Below are 23517 nucleotides of genomic sequence, written 5' to 3' on the forward strand. Positions count from 1 at the left end.
CATTGGTAAGGACATTATTACATTAATTTCCCACAAGAGGCATTGAAAGCAGCTTGTAAACTCAGCTCCCACTGTCTTGTCCTATTAGGTCCCCCACTAACACCTTTGCTGCAAACACAATGAAGTATATTGAAAAAACTCAGTGACTAATTTCAAGCTATTAAATCTCATCTGTATCATTCTGCTTTTACCCCAAGATGTACAACTGACTGCATTTTGCACCAAAACAATTCCAGAATATACTGTGTATCTAGAGCACTCTCTTTAAACTTTCTGCAACTTGGCTCCCAGCTCTTCTGTACATACTGGGAGAAGTGGTGTGGGGGGGGCTATTAGAGGGGATGAAGGGGGTATATAAGGAAACTAATTTTGCATAATCTTGCCAAAATCACACATTTTGTTTTATGGGTGGATGATATCTTTATAGGACAAACTTGAATGGAATTTTAAGACCGATCTTACACCATTCAACCACTAAGATGATGATTTTTACCTTGTATGTCCAAGTCAAGCCAGAGATATTTCTCATTTTTACACTGTCTATAAAATCTGTGAAGATTTTCTGCTATGACCACCTAGGTGGAGTTCTCACAGCTACAAAGCATCAGAGGAAAAAATATGCATCTTTCAGACTGCTGAAACTGGCTGAACCCAGACAGAAGGCTAAAAGTTCTAACTTCAAAAAACAAAAAAGAACAAATTAGGCTGATGAAACATTCCTGTGTCAGAAAAGGGAGGGAGGGATTATCCTCATAGCTGAATGCACATGAGGTATCTCACAAAGAAATTCTTGCATTTCCCAAGTACTCTTTTAGGAAGACTATAAGGTTCAGAGAAATTAACAAAGTGCAAGTATCCAAAAAGTTAAAGGAAATGCATTTTTAGGTAACTTGGCACGTGTCCAGTGTCTAGGCCAGTCATCTCCAATGACTAACGCAAGACATGCAGTCAGTCCAAATGCACATTTCTTGCACAAACAGCTTCAGGAACACCAATAGCACGTGGAAACTTGGCTTGTCCCTCATGCTCTGTCCATGAAGGGCAAAGATTAACAATCCTGCTCACCACTGAAATTTCTCTAAGCCACCTTGGCACAAGATTAAGCTTTTGCAGATTATTCCTGGCTACAAATAGCTTATGTCAAGAATCAATCACTTTTAGTCTCAATTTTTTGTTCTCTTGCCTTCTTTGGGACACTTTTAGAACTAAGGGTCATTATCATATCATTTTTCTCCTCTCCCACTTGCCACCACCCTTCCAACAAGACCCAGGACCCATTAGTCCTGTCATAGCAAGCAAGTAACTTGCTTCAAGTTCCAATGCAGACTGAGATGTAGAAGAGACCTCACCAGAGAGGTGAGGAAAAGGCATTTCTTTGCTCAGGATCTGTGATCAAGCTGCTCATCATGAACTGGCACTCAAAACACTCCAGAGCAGACAAAGTCATCTCATACCAAGTGTGTTTGAAATGTAGTAATGCATACACCGCACAAATCAGAGCAGGATGCACAACCAAGGTACACTAGAGCCCTTTACCAAGCACTGCACCACTATGATGGATTAAAAATCCTCCTGCTAACTGTACATGCTTCTCTCAAGACCCATCTTCAGCTAACAGTGGTCACACACAGGGGGAAAAAAAAAATCCATAACAGCAGACCAAAAGATTTTGTGGCAAACACCAACACACGTTTTCATAAATACAGTGTACAGAGAGACAAGCACACAAAGATAAAAGCACTATGCATAAACAAGTATTTCCTAGCCCAAAAGCAGTTTCTGCTGCCTTTTCACTGGAAAAACTGTATATATAGAAGAAATAAACGTTGAAAAAATATTGACCAATACTCAAGCATTCAGGTGGTTTGGCATTTTCATATAAAAAAAAAAATACAGCTTCTTGAAAACATAATAAAACTCCTTGAATAAGCAAGTATGTGCAAATTTTGGATACAAGAAGAATGTTTTTCAAAATGAGATATAGGTAAAAAATCCAGAAGCAAAACTACTGCAATTAAACAATTTCATAAAACAATTTAGAACCTTCTTTCCTTTAAATTGTATTGTGAGAAGGAACAGAAAGATATTAAAGAACACACCAAAACCTGAATCACAGTCATGAAATACATGAAGTCATCCTTTCATGCACTGAAGAGTAAGACATTTTCACATAGTGCTGTTAGTCATTAAATTAACTATTATTCTACTGAATTTGAGGGAAACATTGTGATTTCTTCAGTGTCATTCATTCTCATTAAAAATAAATCTTTCTGTCCTGTCAGCTCCAAGTGATCTCAGTAACAACTGTTCTATACAGCTTGGCCAGAAGGCAAAAATGCATTTCCATTCACCACTATTCATGGCATTAATATTAAAAACAACCAAGGATGATTCTCTTTCTCACACAAAGGTAAGAGATGGGTTTTTCTTTCCTTAAATTACTTATGAATTCTTACTTATTATTCTAACTTATGAAGGTTATGTTTGGCAGTCATGTTTTTGTGCCTTCACGGGCTTATTCTTTTTCCAGTGTTGCAGATTCTATCACAAAACCACCAGATAACTAAATAAAGGAAAATTCATGCACAGATAAACTACGCATAGAAATAAATCATGCAAATGAGAACAATGCTTCGGAAAATACTGATTTTGCAGATAAATAATTTCTTCATCTATGCACAAATCTAAAAGTACATGTGGTTATTTAAATGCTAATTTGCTCTTGGATTCTATGAGAGAAGCCACACAAAGCAGAGCCGTCACAGGTGTAACCAGAGAAGCAGGCTCAGCTCAGCCTCACAAGGGAATGTCAAATGCTCAACCTCAGCATATTTGAGGAGACATATCAAAGACTCAGTAAAGATCAAGCACTATCATATCTGCAAGCATTTTCTCAGCTACTTTAGTAAAGAAAGCACTAGAAGTGTAAGATGTCATAATTTATATAGCTGTCTTTGTATCTGGCTGCAAGATGTAATTATTACAAGTTTATAAAAAACAATTAGATTTTTTTAAAGTGAATTTCTAAGTTGTCTATTTACTTCTAAATTGAGACATTTGGAAACAGCAGAGTTTTAGTGCTTGTGTATACACCCTGAACTGAGCATCTGGATTTCGTTTATTTGCTTTTGAATTCACTTTGACCAGGAGCCTGCCCCTGGAAGACTTTTTCAGCTTTGGTTCAAGACTTACATTCTTTTCCTTGTACAAACAGTCTGGATTTCAAGTACTGAAGGCAAAATACATAGCAAGCCAAATACCATTTCCTCACTGTAAAGTTAACACAGAGAAAGCCATGAAGCTCCTGAGTAACCCAGGACTATGCTAGCTGCTGAAATAAAACATGCACATCATGTGCAGAGAAGGAATTGATATAAATACGGGGAAATACACACATACAGATACAGGTATAAAGGACCAGTGCAATAACAAGGAGTACAACAATCAGACACAGCATATCAGCAAGCTAACCAGCATTGAATCTTTATAAATATTAAGGCAAAGAAGGTATTTGAACATAGTCCAATAGGTCAGGGATTTTCATTGGAACAGCTTGTTAATACAACAGGTAAGAATGACTTTGTAAAGTGTAGGTGAAGATAATGGAGTTGAAACAGAAAAACAGAACCAGAGCATCTTGCACTTTAAAATTCACTCCGCATACGCAGGTATCTCCTTACAAGACTTCCACTAAGATCCTGATAAACTGCTTGAGGTACCATTCCATTCTGAATACAAACTGCTACTGATTCAACACAGATTTTTTTCACTGCACTAGGAACCAGACATCCAAAATTCTTTCCTCCAGACTACATCAGCTTATCTCATAAGAAGTTACACAGAATTATCACAATTTTTAAAAGGTTATGAAGACATTAGTGGTTGCTTTGTAAACAAAGACATTTTCCCTATTGTTGGTGAAAATTAGATTAGTTTAATTTTACTCATTTTCAAAATATTCATGTTGACAGATACTGAGCAAAGTGAACCCAAGGCTGCAGCAGGCCTTAACAGCAAAGGAGGTGAACAGGAGCTGCAATAACAGAAACACAGCCAGTAGTAACATATAAATATGATTTCCCTTTGCTTGACACTTTAATTAGGGCATCTGGAACACTGCATTCCATTTTGGGGCCTCAATACAAGGATTTTGATAACCTGGAGCAAGTTTTGCAGGAGGTCATTAAGATGGTGAGAGGGTTTTTGGAAGCCTTGACCCTTAAAGAGAGGATGAGTGTACAGGGCTTGTTTAAGCTTGGATAAAGAGTTCAGAACCTAAAAGCAGCCCTCCAGTACCTACACTGGGGTTAGCCAGAAGACAAAGCCAGGTACATGTGGAAATGTATCTGGAAAACCCCTAGAAACTACAAATGAATTGAAACAGAAATCTCAATCAAAAACAGGGTAAAGTTTTTTCACCATAAGGATAGTCAAGCAGTGGAACAGATTGACCAGAAAAGTTTTGCATTTCCAGTTTTTAATATTTTCAAGACTTAGCTGGTCAAAATCCTTCACACCTCATAGATGATACTGAGCTATTTTGTAATTGCAAGACATTGAGTGAGTTTCCTTTCCACTCTGCCTTGGCATCAAATTTTAGCTGAAATTGCAATCATATCAGCTGTTTCCTTACTTCCTCTTTTGCTTTCTTTGTATGGAGAAAAAATTTGGCAAAAGGCCCTAGAAGAGAGTGAGCTAGCCAGTCTCTACATGCCAGACACTAAACACACAGGCATGTGCAGATAGATGGGAAAACCACAGGTCAGACCAAAGTCCTTCAGAAGCCATTACTCACTAAATACAAAGGTGTCCTCATCCAACTGTAAGAGACTCCAGATTGAGTTCCATGTCCTAAAGCAAAAAATTTCCTTGGAGACATTGTTCAGTGGGTTTTCTTCCAACATCTAAAATCAAATTATTGTGGCTACTATTAAATTCAAGCTAAACAGCAAACAACTCCTCTGGTTTAAAACAATTAAAATACTAAACCAGATCCTACAGATTTAAAGATAAAAAAGAATGCCACAAGGCAAACAGCCTTATTGCTAAGGCTATTTCCTTAGCAATACTCCATTAGGTGAGAGATTTCTCCCGGTGATTGGAGTTTCACGGTGTATTTGTCGAACACAAGTGTCCCACCTACAGATGGCACCACAGATCACAGCAAGCGGCTCCCGGGCCGCTCCCGGCGCGGCTCGGCTCGCACACAGCCCCAGATCGTGTTTCACATTTGTTCACTCTGCCAGGCACACTCGAGCTCGGTCTTTAATGTACACCAGGAAAGGGATGAACCATTCGTCCTTTTCAGATTGCATACATTTGGTTTTTTAAACTACTTCCCAGTACTGAAAGGATTAACATTCCTTTCCTGCTTTATCACTGTCTTGAATCACTCTCTCTCTCTTTTTTCAGTGGTTTTTTCCCCCCCATCACTTTGTACTGGAGACTGAAACAAGTAAAACTGTTAAATAATGTTCCAAGAAATACAGAGCATGGAAAAGAAAACAGATTGCTGTGAGCAGGAAAACTTCTAATCTGTAGTTCCAACTTTCTCTAATACTCAGCCTATGGGGATTTCAAACTCCAGTCTTGGATTCAGGAGCAGGAAGGGAAAAACAGAAGTAGGCTACGTGCCATGAGAAGTCCTCAGGCAACCTAAGCTTGTATACCACTATTCTATGTATATACACAAGCACACATTGCTAAAAAGTCATTCCCAAAGTCAGCTGTGTAGAAAGTTCTTGTAATTCAATCCTTAATCTCTTTAGGGGGGCATTATATTCCCACTCTCAAGCCACTCTCACATATACCATCGAAGGGTCAGCTGGAAGAATATTCATTTGGCCCACAGTAACTACAGCAAAACAATATCAGCAAGGTAAAAGAAACAGGGTTGAAATACATTACTTCAAAGGCTAACAATGTCTGAGCAAGAAAAAAGCCATTCTATTCATATCACTTGTGGACTCACCACCCTGGCAAAACACAGAATAGATTTAATATAATCTCAAAGTGGATACAATCTGCTTGTGTCTGGTTAATGAACTAACACTGAACTGGGCTGCAGCCTTGAAAGTCTGAAAAGTGAGAATTTATTTTAAAAAAGCTAGTTGTGAACAAAATCCAATATACTAAGCCCAAGTCCCCCCAGCCTCTAGTAAATTTCAGCTAGCAAAACAAATCACTCGATTAAACACATGCTGTACTGGAATTATTATGCCCTTGGGTTTATTAAAACCAAATATAAAATCAATTTTTTTTAATATCCTAAGTAGCTAAAAAAAGCATTACTGAAACTGAAATGCATTAAGCATTAAAACATAAATTTTCACATAATATACATAGCAAGTATGTGGAATATAAACTGTGAATACATAAGAATTTCTCCTTGTAATTTTAAATAAATTTTGAAATATTGAGGGAGAGGTATTGCCCACCAGGCATACAAAGAAAAAAAAACAGTCGCTGAAGAAGAAAGAATTAAGGTCGATAAAAACGTACATATGCTTATGTAACAATTTTCATATCTATTTGAAAGCTAAACTAAGACATTCAGACACAAATTAACAAAACGAAAATGAAACCAATGCTAAACTAACATTTTTCAAATTTGTTCACCTTCCAACTGGAAGTATTGGAAGGTGGAACAGTATTCTAATTAATGAAATACAAGGTAACATTTACTGTAAGTGACAGAGACTGAGAGAAAAGCTTGCTTTCAGTTTCACATGAACTGGGATCAACACCAATACCTGCAGCTATGTTTTAAATGCTGGAAGAAAATCTAAAACCTGACCCTCATATACTAAAAGTCAAACAACTGTGATTTTCACATTATACTCAAGACAAAAAATATGAAGGAAGACAGGCAACTATGTCATAAATGTTCAAGTCCGGACCACTTGAAAAATAAAGTAATCCACACCATATCAGGTTCTGTTAGTTAACACCAGCATGGCCACCAGGCTGGACTGGAGAGGCACTCAGTGCAGTTGAGAACAGACACACCTCTGGTGAGCTTTCCCAAATCAGGCAATTCCTCCTTTCAATGCATCAGTGACTGTGCCATGATAATGTGCCTGTTGTCACTGGTGAAGTGTCATGGACAGGGCCTTGTGCTCCTGGCAGTTCAACTAATCATGAGAAAAACACTAAAAATGCAACTTTGTAATTAAGTTACACCTTCATCTACAACAGAGAAAGATCCAAGGACAACACTACATTTGTAAAGGGCTTGAAACAGTTTCTGCAGGGGGCTGGGAGTGAATAATCACAAAGCCTGGATTTAACATCACACACTATTCCCCACTTCAGAAATCTGTTTCTCCTACAGGGGAGCACAAAACACCCTACAGTGGCAACATCATAAGACAAATCTCATAGCAACAAATATGTACTTCAAGCCCAGTCTGCTAGAATTTGGACTATATTTACTAATAACAAAATATTTTGATAGGGACATGAATCCTCAATTCCATTATACTGTTTCTAGGTGCATTACAGGGATGAAAAAAAAACCCCAAAACATTTAAGCCCTTTAAGACCACTATGCTGCCTCAAAAGACCCTCAATAAGGGAGACTGGCCATGTACTAGGCTATTCTGGTGCTCAAGAAAATATTTGAAATGCTTTTGTATGTCTATTTCCATAGTTTAAGTCTAGTACATCTTGTACAAAAGCAAAATATTTTTCACATTCTATAAATACAGGAAAACCTCTTCTTTCCCAATTAAGTGTTCAATCCTTTCAAGGAGCACTAAACCTTCCCAATCTTCACTTCTTTCCAGTCTTCAGATCCCCCATGTCAATCTCTTCTAAACACTGAAATTAAACATCTTTCTCACACCACGGTACCTCAAATTTGACAATATCTCCAGCAAAGCCTTATGCAGACCAAGTAGAAGAGAAAAGTTTTATACCATACTTATGTCAATAATGTGTTCTTTTCATCTATTAACATGCCATGGCTGACTCACCTTAAGATTCTAAAATTACCCAGACCTTTTCCTGAGAAATCAGCTGTTAACTATTCAAGCTCCATTAGCTTAGCCAAAATGTAGGACATTAATTACTTCATTAATTATTTCAACTGCCCAGGGCTTCATTCTACTCTTAGCTGGTGAAGCAGCAACATAATGTTTTCTTCCCATGACTCAATTTCTAATTTAACAGAATGCTTTCACTAATAACCCAAACCAGGATGCATTTTTGAAAAAATTTAACTGATACATTACCTCAAAAGAAAGCCTCTTAAACCATGTCAAAAATTCTGCTCAAGTCAGAATTTATCACATTTATGGTTTTTTGCTACCACAAGAATTATTACCACAGTAGAAAGAAACTGTTAGACAAAACTGTCATCAATAACTATGACAGCTATTATTTGGCTCATTCACGACTTTCAAGGAGCTACCAAAAAACTGTAGAATCATTCCCTGTACCAGTTAAACCTAAATCCCCCTCTCATGGCTTACTCTTACATATTCTGTTTTTAAAATAGAGCATTTGTCCATTTGCCATTTTCAGGAACTTCATCCATCCACCATGACTAAGGGCAACTGCATTGACTCTCAATTTGCCTCATTAAGTTCTCTGCACATGCAGACAAGAAATACATTAGAACCAGCTTATTTTAAAACAGCCCAGTAGACAAAATAAGCCTTGCCTCTCCTTGCCTGCCCTCCTGTCTTCAGCTCCTTTTTCCTCCTGCTTCTAAGAGATGCCATTCCCACCATACCTGCAGGAAGGGACATTGCAGAGCTCTAAGCCTTAGATTTAGGTGATAGCATACAGGCAAATATCTCAATTGCCTTTTTTTCCCCATTCTATTTCTCATATACCCTAGCATTACCCCATTTTCTCCAGACATGACAATTCATTAAGGTGACTGTGATGACAGGGGTCTTCTCCATGCAATTTCAGGTAATAGATTCCACAGAGACATATAATTTAAATTTTAATAATAATCTTGTGTTACCAAGATTCACAAAAAAATCAAAGAAAATAATCTATTCCCACATTGCAAGTTCAACTAGAATTTTAATTCCTCAGTGTTCAATTACTTTCAAACTTGAAAAATACAGTATTCCTAGGCTACTCAGTTTTTTCATGTAAAGATATTTCAATGGCTTTCTTTGCAATATATAACTCATGATCCTGGCTTGGCTGACCTTCTATCCACTGGCCATTTTTGACTTTCCAAAAGAATACAAGTTTTGGATTTCATCTACAGTTTCCTTTAAAGCATTTCTGCTGCATTTCATACCAGCTTCAAAATAACAAGATTTGAAAAAAGCTAGAATGAGCACAAGTGTTTTCTTTCAGCTGTACAAACTCATTAGCACATCACACACTTATGATCTGCAGCTAAGTGAACCTTCTTCCACAGTCCCAACAGCCCCTGCTAAAGGTTCACTCATTAAAGCATCCCAGCCCCTTTATCTTGCTGAGCAGTGCAAGTTCCTGAGCTTCCCTACAGGCTCCAGTCCTTCAGCTGATCTCCCCCAGTGCTCCTCCTGAGCTCTACAATCATTTCATGAAAATGGATCAGCAAAGAACCGCCCTTCAGTTCCTGAGAAACCTGCACTTTTTCCAGGGCACACTTCAAACTAGGTTCACCTCTCTGGGGACAAATAATAGCTCTGATGCAAAAATCTTCAAGGAACATTTTAAGTTTAAACTGAGCAGGGAGATTTTGTTTTAGTCAAAAATGTACATCAGTGTGCATTCTCCTGATCAGTTTTCTCACCACTCACTAGTGACAACTGGCTGCATATACTTTTCAAAAAAAAAGTCCTTCCAGAACATAGATAAAGAAGCAACAGAGAACTTCTTATGACCAGACTGAAAAGGTTACAAATCAGGAAGACACAGCCTCAGATTTCCCAAATAATTAATGAAGTAATGACTCAAGAGTCACAAGTATGGATAAGTAGAAGCATACTAAACCTGTCAGCGAGGTTCCAAAATCAAAGCATAAATCCAATTTAATGGTCACTTAATGGTACATTTGACAAACGAGTTTATAAATTTTTGACTAAGCAAAATGCATACATGTTATTAAACATTTCAATAATTAAATCCCCTTTGACTATTGATCTTAATAATGTACATTTTCTTAGAAGATTAATATTTTATAAAATAAAGGAAACTTAGAGAACAATGTTGAACTAATAGTCTCGACAAGAAAAGCAGATTTCTATCTCATACCTCTACACTGGGGCTAAGGCTGCTCGGCAATGTTTCTGATGTCACTGTTGTGCTTGGAAGGCTGGAGAAGTCCCAGGTATTCACAGGCTGTATTGGTTCAGATGGCTGAGAGTGATCAATGCATTTTGGATTGTCCAATAAGGTCACTTCATAAAACTCTTGAATATCTAAACATGTAAAAAAAATTGTGGTTAGGCATGATAGTTACTCTCACATTCTGATTTTAACTACATTTTCCTCTTGCAAAACAAATGAGATATGGCTTCATCTGTCATGAGTAAATTCATAGGGATCATCACATGAACCTCCCCCATTGCACACACAACTCACTCTGTCCCCCCTCACTCTGGGCTTCTGCCACAGACCCCAGGACCTCAGGAACAGCAGAAGCACGTGAAATAACTGCAGTGGAATAGTGGAAGGGAAGGGCATCTATGTTTCAAGTTCTGGTATACATAATTTCAACTAATGTAGCCTTTGGTTAGCTGAAATCTACTGTTCAAGGGCAGTATTAGAAGGTCTATTTTGTACATGTTTCAATTAAATGGCCACAGAAATAGAAGTATATTGATGAAATCAGCAAGAGAGAGAGAGGCTGCAAGAAGTTAGGAAAGGGAAAATTGATTAGGATAAGTCATCATCTGCTTTTTCAGTCTAAGTACCAGAAATAGGATGAAACTTAACAGTATGAATTACCAGTCATAGTATGAACTACTTAACAGCTTTCTCTATAACCCTGAAGACTCAGCTGGAAACTTCTGGGAAACAAAAATTTGGCTGTATTATATTGTTTATTGACATCCTACTCACTGCATGAAGCATCAATAAAAATAACACACCATAAAGTAGCACCAAAGGTGTTCTTATGAAGTATAGGTGTATCAAAGTTGCTACCACAACTGCAATCACATCCATAAACACACACATTTAAAAAAAAAAAATCAGAAAAGTTATAGGCTAAGGGAAGGGCAAGAAGTTGTCCCGTAAAGCTTTTAGTCTCTTATTCAAAGTAAAAGTCTGCTAAACACATTTGCAAATTCCTGATTTTTAATCACACCAATTTCATAGAAGATAAACACACAAGCAGTAAGCCAAAGGAAATAAGACCCAGCCATGAGTAAGGAGTCTAAGCTGCAGTTTTGTAGCTTTTCAGCAACAGCCCAGAGTCAGTAACAGAGGCACAATAACCAATTCCTTTATGGAGCCACCCCACAAAAGAAAGCCTACACAACTAAGAGTTGCAACTACTGATGCTGGCATTCCAGTCTTATGTGTTCTAATAGACACTGCATTTCTGCTCTCTGCCAGTTCAGAAAACTGAAATTCTCAAATTCCATTTGTATCTTTCCTCTGAGCAAGAGTCAAATTCCTACCAACAGCTTACATTAATTTTTAAAGTTATACTTGCTCTTAGAGCTGCTGATTGGAAGAGAGAGCAGCGAGGGCTGCAGAAGACATTAAGTGACCTAGATATACAGGAGCAAAGCAGCCTAAGAGATACAAATTGCCTTTAAATCTAGCTTTCACATTAGCTCCCTCAGTTGCAAATTTGTCTTGTAGCTGCATTAACATCAATACATCAATCAAGCACACCCAGTAAAGATTTCCCCCCCCCGACAGAGAGTACTTTGTGTATTAAAATAGGCAGTGGTTTAAGTTGATTCTATAGCTGCAATCCACAGCAACCAAGCCAGGAAGATCACTACATTATTTATGGGAAGGGGTTATTTGTGCAACTGTTTTGCAACAGAAATCTAGGACACTGATTTTCAATTCTGCTACTACTCTTTTAAGTCCCTGCCAGCGGAGGTAGCCATTTATTCCTCCTGCACAACTCTCATTTCAAAAGGCACAGCATTTCCCATACCTCACCTCCACTTCTCCATGGAGGACACCACAATAGATTTGCTATTTAAAGATGGCAAGACATAATATCCACCACTTAATGAGGGGATTAGTTTATGTTTTTCCTGGAGTTACTCCAAATCCACAAAGTTTCTAGAAACTTGGTGTCTATATGATAATATCTACCTTCTAAAAAAAGTTTCCATTTTCACTACTCAGCATGCAAACATTAAGTATGTACAAGTATAGGCAAGCCACCTATGAACCCTGAACACATTAGGTCCCCAAGAATAAAACCTGAGTTATAGTCTATAAAGCCTAGTCTATACTAAATTAAACCTAAAAATTCCTTCCTATTGTCTACAGCTATATATCAGCTCACCAAAATATTTCAACACACTTGAATATGTACTGAACACACGATAATGATGTGAGAATGCATTAGCACATGACAAGTTCTAACATTTTTCTGATTATTACAAATAGCACGTAGTAAAACACTAAGTTTTAATTGTATTTATGGTCAGATTCCCTCTTCAAGCTAGGATGTGCTATTTTTATATTACAGCATTTTTCTTACATATTAATTCCAAGAGAGATTATATCTCAAACTAAGTTACAGAGAACTGATTCAAACCGGGTATCACACAACACTAAAAGGAAACACAGATGGGGAACATTTAGACACTAGAGGGGAACACTAAAAGGAGCATTGAAAAAGAGGAGCACAGAGTTTTAGGAAGCCAAAAATGACAAAAAGTGATGAATGGTAGGCAACAGAGAAAACCATCCTGGAATTTGGTCTGCCTACAAGTAAAATCACATTTAATAGCCAAATCAGAAATATGTTTGACAGCAAAAAGAATAAAAACCTGTACAAAGCAAGTGACAGACCACCAGTTCTGCAATGGAGAACTCCTACACAAAAGAAAATTATATTTCTTAGCCTATTAGTAGTGTGAAAAGCGAAGGAATGGTGACAAACTGGGGTTTTTCATTCTAAAAGAAATGTGCTGGTGTATTTTCACCCCTTCTCATATTCTCCACTCATCTTAGTTTTGCTCTTTGAACAGGCTTGTTCACCAGTAACATGATACACCAGAAGCTAAAACTGCTCACTTTTAAAGCAAACAAGAGTTATCTGCCAAATACAAACTGAAACCCAAATCCACTTTACAAGGGAGATCCAGCTTCACAAAAAACCACAACACAGTAATTAAAAGAAGAGCTTAACTGCAAAACCAAATCCTTTTCTTTTCTAAAGTATATTTGAGGGCATTTCAAAAGACTACATCAATTCTGTCTAAAGAATTGCCTCCAAGGACAAGGATTCCAACCAGCAACATGACACCACTCTAAGATCAATTTCTTCCCTGCTCCTTAGAAATCAAACACAAGGCCTCTGCTTATCATTTGTACAGCTATGTGCAGTGTCTGCTGCTTTTTGCTATAGATTCAGTGGGGAGCACTTGTAATCAGGATAACTTAAAATCAGTAAAATTTCATTGTGTTCACTTATGCATGAACCTTTTGGTAACTGCAACTTTGCAAGTGAAAGATGGGATACCTATAACAGCAATTTCTTAAGGGAGTGGTGTAACCCTACATACAAGGCATTGCTGCTAACAGGCCATGGGCCTTGTGTTCACTGAATAACCTGGGCTCTGCACTTGTCCTGGCCTGCCCAGAGCTTTGTTTTAGCTTGTCCAACTCTACCACCAACTATCTAAAGACCAGCTGATTGGTGACTCATCTAACTTGCATGGCTTTTACCTAGCTTCAGACAATTGTATGAGCTAACTCCTATTTCTATAAATATTTTTATATATAACACACAAATAAATATCTGCTACATATGTTCCATAAATAGTATACATAAATATATGTGAAATCATTCAGTGTTACATCATACAATTGTCCAAGGCTAACTACAAGCTAACTACATGTTAACTTGTACATGAATACAAGTACACCCACACACACAAACTGAATGTACAAATTCACATTTGTGTGTGCAACAGCTAATACATACCAAGAAAAATGGGTTACTCTGTAGGGAATGGATTACCTATGACCTCAGAACAAAAAGCTGCACACAAGAGCAAAGGCATAGCATGACAAGAGAGGCCTTGAAAACAAAGACACAGGATGGTATCAGAGGCCTTAAGTCTACAAACAACTCAGCAACTGCTAATTACTGGTTAAAAGAAGGTAACCTGAGAACTGGGCAAAAAAAGTTGAGTGTAACAGAAAAAAGAGCACCCAGCATATATAAAATACACAGTATATACAAGAAAATCAACTGCAACTGCAAAGTAGAGAAGAAAGCGTGAAGCACAGAATGTCAGCAAACAACAATAACCTCAACAAAACATAACAGTGAGGAGAGAAAGAAACAGTCAGCACTGCACACCTCCATGGGGAAGATTCTCTTCACTCAGTCTCCCACTCCCTGAACTTTTCTGACCAACTTTTAATATGTTCTGGTTTTCAAACAAGCATCAAGCAACTCCATGTGATTTTTTTATATTATATTAGTTTCAGACTTCTGATTCTGAACCTTTGCATTATGGTATAGAGGGAACCAATTACATTTCATTGGCATTTGCTATTTACCTGAAAAAGGTTCTAGTTGAGATGAGTGTCTGTATCAAAGTAACAAGTAATAGGACAAGAGGAAATGACCAAGTGGTGCCAGGGGAGGTTTGGAAATGATGAAAAATTTCTTCTCTGAAAGGGCTGTCAAGCATTGGAAGAGGAAATATCCAGAAGAATGTTAGAGTCCCAAGAGGTGTTGAAAAGACTTTAAAAGACTTGTAGGTGCAGTGCTTAGGGATATGGTTTAATGGTGGTGCTGTGTTAAAGGTTGGACTCAATGATCATAAAGGTCCTTTGCACCTTAAATAATTCTGTGGTTTATTCTTTTTTAAATTGAAAGCATTCCTCTAATGATCACAGTAACCAACTGATTTTGGGCTTTGCATTTTTACAGTTTAAGCATTTTGACCATTTGTGGGTTATAGATGGTTTTTCTTAAATAAATGCCAGGAAATTCCACACGAGCTTAGCATTTCATGAACTTAAAACAGTAACACATTTACTATAACAGACTGCTTTGGACACTGTCCATGTAAACCAGTGAACTGTTGTGTAGTGCATGATGTAAGGACAAAGGTATAAACTGCCACCAAAATATGTGATTTAACAATCCTATTTGTGTATGCTGTATTAACTGTATTCCTATCTGAAGGTTCTCAGCTTTGCATACGAGCAAGAATTAATTTAAGAAGGTATGGTTCTTTTCTGTTTGTTCATTTTTCTTATAAAATCTAAATTCATGTTTTGCATTCTAAAATGCAAAAGGGGGATTTATCTGCTGACAATTCTAATGCTGGCTGATTAATACAGCTCAGGAGAATATTCACCACCTTTGCCTCAAGGCACACTTACAGTTCATGGTCAACTTTTTGTCACCAGGCCTGCCACATCCCTTCTTGTAGCACTGCTTTCCACCTGGGTGACTCCATGAGGTTCCCATTTCCTCAGCTTGCCAAGGTCCTTCTGCACGGCAGCATGGCCAGGATTTACATGCTTCAGCTACTTAGTAAATCCTGCCCTCAGCAGGTGCTCTTTTTCTGATCTTCAACAGCAGAACAAACCAATTTCAGCCAAAGCCAGCAAGGCAGAAAAACTAGATAACTTTACCTCACCATACAGCCTTTACCATACGAAGATTTTCAATACCAGCATTGTTCAGGAGAACCTCTCAAAGCCACTGCCCTCCCTCAGACTTGCAAGCAACGAAGGAGCTTATGAATTCCATTAGAAATTACCTGTTTCTGTTTAGTCCATGCAAGCAATTCCTTTGTCATGTCTCATTGGTCTGCCTCTTCTCAGACATTTGTTCATCTAAATGGAGCACATGCAAATGCCTGGTTTTGTTTATCATGTTACCCATATTTGAAAAAACAGGTTTGTTAAGAACTTGAGTACCTGTGTGTTGTCCAGGAAAAGGTGCAATCCCATTATAAATGAAGTACTTCTCTAAATCAAGGAGGGGAGGGAAAGACACCTTTATTTCTTAGGGCTTCCTGCCAAAGCACCCAAAGCACTTCAAAACTTAAGTCCTAAAACTACTAGAATGAAAACAAAGGTCAACCTGCTATTTCAGTTCAGAGCAATCTGAGATAAATGGTATCTGCCAAATTCTTAACAGCCCAACATAACGAATATACAGACAAAACAGAGTCAAGATCACTGTCAGAACAGGCAAAGGAGTCTGCCAACACTCCAGACTTTCATTCTTCAGTCATAAAGCAACTCCTACTAACTCCAAGGAAGGCTCAATCATGCATGCTTACTTCATCTGCTATGTCAAGCTAAGAATATCCATTTAATACAAGTAAAGCACAGCCTGAAAACTGCATAATCAGTGATCAACAAAAAAATGCAAAGACCAAGAAAAGCTCCATGTCCATTAACCAAGCCAATGACCACAGTTAAGTAAGCATTCTCTTTGTGTATCTAATGGTTGTGTTGTCATGGTGTGTCTCTGATCAAAAATAAATGTTTGCATTTGTACTATGAGAAGTGAAAAACAGCCTCATCACAACCCCTGTAAAGCCTCTTTCAGGGTTGGCTGTCTGGAGATCTGTTTCTTCTTTAAAACTGCTGCACACAATTAAGACTTCTTAAAAATTTAAGGAGCAACTCATGGCGCAGCTTTCTCACTACACATTCTGTTCCACAAAATCCTTTGCCACCAGCTGCAGATCCAGCTACTGAACCCCAGCTCTTTTACCAGCCTCAGTAAGTGTGTCCTGTCCTTTGAACATCCTTTCTGCACACACTTCTTTGCTTAAATCAAATTCCAGATGTTATTTTCCACTTCTCACTTTCAGCTCTCATTAATTAGTGCTTAATCAAATTGTTTGCTTTTATTCCTCTAGCTGCTTTTTACACTCAGACAAATTCAACTCTTTACCAACCTGACCACTTACACTTCCCAAACTATTCATTCATATTTTCCTCTTTGGTTACTAACACATCTTTCACTATATATTCACAGAATCAATTGGTAAAAAGAACTCTGAGATTGAGTCCAATCTATGATCTATCACCACCATGTCAACTATATCACAGGTCACATCCAGTCTTTCCTTAAAAAGTGCTTCACATTGTCTCTATCCAATTTTCTTTCAGAAACCCACAGCATCTTCTGTGACCAGAATTAAGGTAGGAAAAACTGACACACAGATAAAAATTGACATATTGAGCTCACTCTTAAGCCTTATTTGCAGTATGTCCCCTAGGTAATGGCAGTATATAGGACTGATGATGTTTCTCACCAGACAAATGTATTCAAAAAAATCAAACTTCTTTTGGGATGAGTTCACTCAAGCCTCCAAGCTGAGTTTCCATACCAGTGCACAGCTTTGCTCAGATGAGACAGCACAAGCTTTGGTTTCTTCTACCTGCAGCAAGCTCAGGCTCCAAGGTAATTCTGTGGCAGTGGTGGCAACACAAGGCTGGGTGTGCCACAGAGCAGCATCTCCTCCAGCACTAACACTTGTGTGTCTCCTGCAGCCAAATTTTAACCCAAGTTTCTGAAAACCTCCTAAAGCTGCAGTGCTTTTAAAATTTGCTCATACGCTCTCCTTGCTGCTCCTCTGTTTTAGGCTGACTTTTTTATTTCAAGCCAAAATAAGTCAGCTGTTTTGAGGGCATGGCTGGGAAGATACTCACACATGACAAGATCCCTATAAAAGCTGTACCAGAGAACTCTAGAGCCTCCCCTAACTTGGGGAAAGAACACGAAGCTAAGGAGGTTATTCTAGTGTCAGCCCTACACCTTCTGCAGTCTCTTAACAATCTTGCAAATTTGGCCTAGTTATAATTCAGGAAACCATCTGTGCCAGGAGACTCCTAGTCAGCTGCTACAGTTCAGTTTCTTTGAAGATTCCTTCCCCCTGCACCAAAACAAGCTCCATCTCTCAAAACACAGGCAAAGCAAATGCACAGGGGGCACATGGCATTCCAGCTGCAGAGCTGAACAAGGTGTTCTGCCCTTGCTGCTAGCACCACCATGGAAGCAGGACCAAGATCAGGACAAATATCCTCTCTCATGCTTCCCCCCTTCCCCTACACTGTACCCAGCACTGAAGGAAATGAGGAGTAAATCCAGAAACACAGACAGATGCAGGGGAGGAGGTAGGCAGCACACCTAGGGAAAAAGAGGTGAAAGAACATGGGAAATAAAGCAAGGACAGGCCAGAGAGAAAACTTTCCCAGAAGCTGGAAACTACACCAATTATTCAAAATTTCTACTGTCTTTTCAGCCCCTGGATGAACAGCAGATTTATTGACAAGTGGGGTTTTTTTGTCAGCAGACCCTTTCAATGATAACCCTGGGAAGAGAAAACTGCAATTGATATATTCTACAGTGCAGCTATTCACCACTGAACACACAGTCAGTGAAATACCACAAGGATAAACTTTTGCCACAATACTATTTATCTGCATACCAGTAGCTACTCAACTTACTACTTACTTGCTATTTTAGGCTACCAAAAGCAGCACCTAATCCCAAAAATTCAATACATTGCCCTGTCACACACACATGCAATACAGGGTGGAAAAAACTTTAAAAAGCAAGCTAGCTATCAAACTGCACTACATACAAAATAGTAAGTAATTCTTAAAATAAAAAAAAGAGGAGCAATGAGACTATTTTACTTATTATTATGCTCCTTGAAGAGTAAGACATGAAGTTCTTCCAAAGACTGGGACATTCAGATAAACTGCACTGAAACAAACTAACAGCAGAAACATACTAACAATGACTGAACTAACATTCCAGTCATCTGGGCACCAACTAAAATATTTATCCTCCCTCCAGCTGGATGAAAGTAATCAAGAACTTAAAAACCTTTGTAAACACAAGCCTAAGTCAAATTTCTGTAAAACTGACCAACTTCTGTGTATTCAAAGGAGACCAAAGCAAGCATAACCACAGTATAAGCCTCAGGAAACTTGTCCAGAAATTGATGAACATCTCAAAGTTGCAAGGATTGTACTGTATGGATGCTTCAGCCTCAAATATGAGTAAAGATATTTTATCAGAGACATTGCAGTCTGGGGAAAAAGTCACAAAAGAGCAGCAAGGATAAGATTTTGATGTGAAAATAACCTATTTAGCACCTCCAATAATTTCAGTACTATTCAATGTTACAAAAGATCCAATTGTCCCCAAACCTTCCTCTAATAAAAACATTATAATAATAAACTCCAGCAATATTCACTGACTATAACAAGATCCTCAACTTGCTGCCTAGAATTTCTGGATTCTTGAGGCAATCTTACTCAGCAGAGTCTGAAAGGCTCTAAGGCTTCAGTAACCTCTGAAAATGGGAAGGCCTGAGCTGATTGGGAAAGTTAACTGAGTCATCATGGCACGTGCTCTATTAACATACTGCTGAAATAGAAGTTCTGGCTTCCCCAAAAGCAAGGACTTTTGGTTTCAGTTCAGAAGAGGAACTTGTGTTTAACTGTGTTTGATTTCCAGTTAGCCAGCAAGTATAGGAAATATTCCCAAGGTAGCTTAGAGAGGAGTGAGAAGGAGCAAGAAGGGCTCCAGAGCTGCCACACACAGCTGAGCTGAGACCCCACTCCAGGCAGCAGGAATTTGGTCAGTCCACTCCAAAGTGGAGCAACTTTGAGGAGTGCTGACCCAATCCAATCTACTTCAGCCTAAAATCTAGGCTTGTTTTCCTAATTTGGTTCAGAAAGCCAATGTGGACAGAGATGAGAAATCTGCAGACTGAGTTTTATATTCCTAGAATTTTCATTCTGAATCACACTGCTGAGAAACCTGAACAAAGAGTTTTCATGGAATCATGAACTTTTCTCAAAATTTTCAGAGACAGGACTTACTTTTCTGATGTGTAAAAATATATTTACAGCATTTGTAATATGTTTTGTTCAATTAATAAGGCTCATACAAACTATGGTTAAAAGCACCCTCATGTTTACTGGGAGAAGCTCTTTGGTTTAGGAAGGATTACTCCTTTAGGAAGGGTTTTATTGTTTCAAATTTAAAATTTCCTACACTGGGTGTTTAGTGCTAGGAAGAGCCAGCACATAAGCACAATTTTCAAGGCAGGTCTTCATGCAAAAGCATTTTAAGTGAAACAAATGACACTGCTTACACAATAAAATTCAACACATTGAACCTTCCCTGGTCAGATTTACCATCTTATACCAAAAAGCCTGTATATGCACAGCTACAAAATTAGATAGATAGATAGATAGATAGACAGACAGACAGACAGATAGATAACCACCCTACTTTAGGCAAGAAGGGTAGCACAACCAACTGCATTACCAGCATATGTAGAGATTCTCTAGAATTCCCTTTTTCTGGCACCAGTGCACATGGAGTTAGTTCTTGTCAAGAAAATGAATGCTTCTGAAGTAGCAAACAACCTTATGTCTCTAGCTATAGCTGTAATATTTTTAATTTTAGAAGTCTATTTTAATATGGTAAACCTCAGTATGACACCCATTAAAAGCAGATCTTAATTAAGCAAAAATATTATGTGTATAAACAGAAGTCTGCCTCATATGCTTTTCTGTCAGAAGTGTTACTTTTGGATGCAAGGGTTTTTCTTCCTGTATTTTCAAAAAGATAAATATATCTGTACCTTTTCAAGAACCTGTAGCTTCTGAAAAGGTAAGAGTTCCTAAGCTGAGAGGAGAACTCACCTGCAGAATAATTATCTCCCTATTTGAAGATAAATATCAAATACCTTACCAAAGTGAAATAAGTCTACCCCATGGTTCTATAAATGGATATTTTCCTTTGGTGTCTTCATAATTTGGCTCACCAATGATGAGAATATTGGGAACAAGCTGTTTTAACTGAAAACAAGAAATCAACAACTAGAAAAGATACCACACATTTTTGAGCCTGTACTAAAGGAAATTGACTCGAAACTGACACAATTCTCAAGGTGATGTCAATTGCAGGCCCTTGGTATTCATTTAATTAAGGTTCTACACATTATTACACATAGCTGGTTGAAGCAATGGAAAATGCCACATTATGGAAGATAGAAAATATGAAAATGGGCTTTTTCAGGGACTGTTTTAGGAGGTCACATGTGGTTACAACTTTTGTTACAGATTCAAAGTTCTTGCAGTTACATCATTTAAAATGTAACACTTGCAATGTTACTGGCTGTTCACACTGCTTGGTTACTGATCTAATTCAAACCATTTAAAGCCATAATTCAAGAACAAGGTCAAGCTTGTAGATTGCTAAACTAAAACTTTATTGAGAGGACTAAAAGGAGAGGATAACAAAGTTTCAAATGAAAAATTAATATTACTTATTCTTTAGTATCCAAATAGACATCATAAAAAAGTACCCTTTCAATTTCTAAATCTTATTTAGTTTCTAAAACCTTTTAATATCTAAAAATATGAAACACTATTAAAATCTGTAGTTTTCAGGAATATTTAATTTCCTCCATTATAAACTCGAAGATGTATTTCTGTGCATAATGCTATTTACTGCTTGAAAGAACAGCATTTGATTGCCAAGTCAAAAATTATACTAAAAAAGATATATGAAGTTGACAGCAGATCCTGACTACAACCTTCACAAACCTACCTACTATGGGCAAACAAGTCTTGGATATAGTGCAGTAACTTGGCAGAAAAAGCAGAAAATAAATGGATGAAGTTTGGTGAGGATTTTTTTAGTGTTGTTCAACTTAAATTGAAAAAAAAAAAAAGGACCCAAACCAGAAACTAAAAGTAGCACACCTTCTACAAGGTGAAGAAGCATCTATAAGAGCAATAACTTGGTATAGTTGAGCCTGAAACTTGCTGCCAGAACAGCACTGGCTATTTCATTTGGGAGCACATCACAACTTCTATAAAATGCACACTTTAAATTCAGCCATAAAGCAATGACCAAGAGAGAATTCCAGGTAAGTCTAACCCCCAGCACAACTGAACACTTCATCCAGCCTTCCCCCAGATCTTCATGGACACAAGACAAGCAGGAGCCAGCTCCAGGCCTTCCCAGTAACTGCAGCCATGCTCCAGATGACATCTTTGCAGGGAGTGTCCCCATCCTTACCCCCACCATGCAGCAATCACACCACAGAAGAAGGGGCTTCCAGGAAAACAGCGGCCAGGAGCAGCTGCCAGGAACAAGAACTCCCCTGACATTTGCACAGAAAGTAGCAGGTTAAAGGAGAAACACCCAAGTTGACAGCATAAATGGCTTGGCAAGTACCAACCTTCTGCCAGATGGTTTGGGAACATATGTATGGAACCAATAAACCATCACACAGGGACCCAGGAAATGCAAAGTTAATGCAACATGCCCAAGAAGCACCTGCTGTGCATGCACAGATGAACTGAACTCAACAAGAACAAGGGTCCTGTGGCTGCTTGCTTCTCCCAAGCCCAGAAAACAGGTCACACAACCCAGCCAGGCAACAACACACTCCTCCTTTCTGCTCCTGCAGAACAAAGCCAGCACTCAGGAGCTGCCTGCTCCTTCAAGTCCACTGCTACTACTACTAGGTGTAGAGTTATCAACAATGAAGATTCATATGTGGATATGAGGAGAAACTACACCTTGCAGTTTGAATATCAAAGGCAAACAGATGGGTATTTTTACAATGAAGGGGACAAAAAGAGTACTGCATGGACCTTGTAGAGTTTTAAAATAAAAAACTCACACATACACACACCCAGAACAAGAAAAATGGCAGTCAACACTGAAGTTTTCTGGGTGAAAATAAAAAGCTCTGCTGCTGCTGCTGCACATTAAATATTTGACACAAGATTTCAACATTCTGATGTGCCAAAGAGTGAATCCGTTCACACATGCCCCATAAGGATTATGTTTAGCTTCTCATCATGGAGTTGATGAGCATCAGCTGTGTAGTGAAGGGAACTGCACAGTTCCCATAAGGAAAAGTCTTTTAAGTGACCTATTTTCACAACTACCCTTCATGAAGTTACATGTTAAGAAAAGAAACCAGCACAACTACTGTCTTCTGAAAATCTACACAAGATGAAATAAATACTCCAGAAGAAAGCATTCAGTAGCAATGCATGTTTATGTTTTGCTTCCACCACAACAGAGGTTCAAAGAAGCTGCAGTCCTGAGAAGGAAGATGTGCACCCTGGCACAGTAACCATGTAGTAAGTGCAGTAACAAATATAGCTACAATGTTTGCCATTAGCCCAATTCAGACACTGGTTACTATTAAAAGACAAGGATGCAGAAGAAATTTTATTCTTGAGGGTAAACTAACAGTAGCTGTCATAAAGATAGGGACAATCAATCAAGAAGAAACCACTTCTCACTGTTGCTCTGCAGAAGTTTCCAAATAAAGACAGGATTCTGCAAGTTCTATTTATGCTCAGGGTTTTTTTCCA

General features: G+C 38.2%; 1 protein-coding gene across 13 annotated transcripts in view; it reads right to left on the bottom strand.

Annotated features, from left to right (window-relative positions):
* The window catches only part of DLG1 (discs large MAGUK scaffold protein 1), a 140415-nt gene that overhangs the window by 115749 nt on the left and 1149 nt on the right, over positions 1 to 23517 (bottom strand). For all 13 annotated transcript variants that reach the window (XM_064721546.1, XM_064721544.1, XM_064721542.1 and 10 more), the window contains exon 3: positions 10210 to 10376. In XM_064721546.1, the coding sequence (XP_064577616.1) occupies positions 10210 to 10376 (167 nt within the window). The remainder of the gene's footprint in view (positions 1 to 10209; positions 10377 to 23517) is intronic.

This window comes from Zonotrichia leucophrys, chromosome 9, assembly GCF_028769735.1.
Source record: "Zonotrichia leucophrys gambelii isolate GWCS_2022_RI chromosome 9, RI_Zleu_2.0, whole genome shotgun sequence".
NCBI lineage: Eukaryota > Metazoa > Chordata > Aves > Passeriformes > Passerellidae > Zonotrichia > Zonotrichia leucophrys.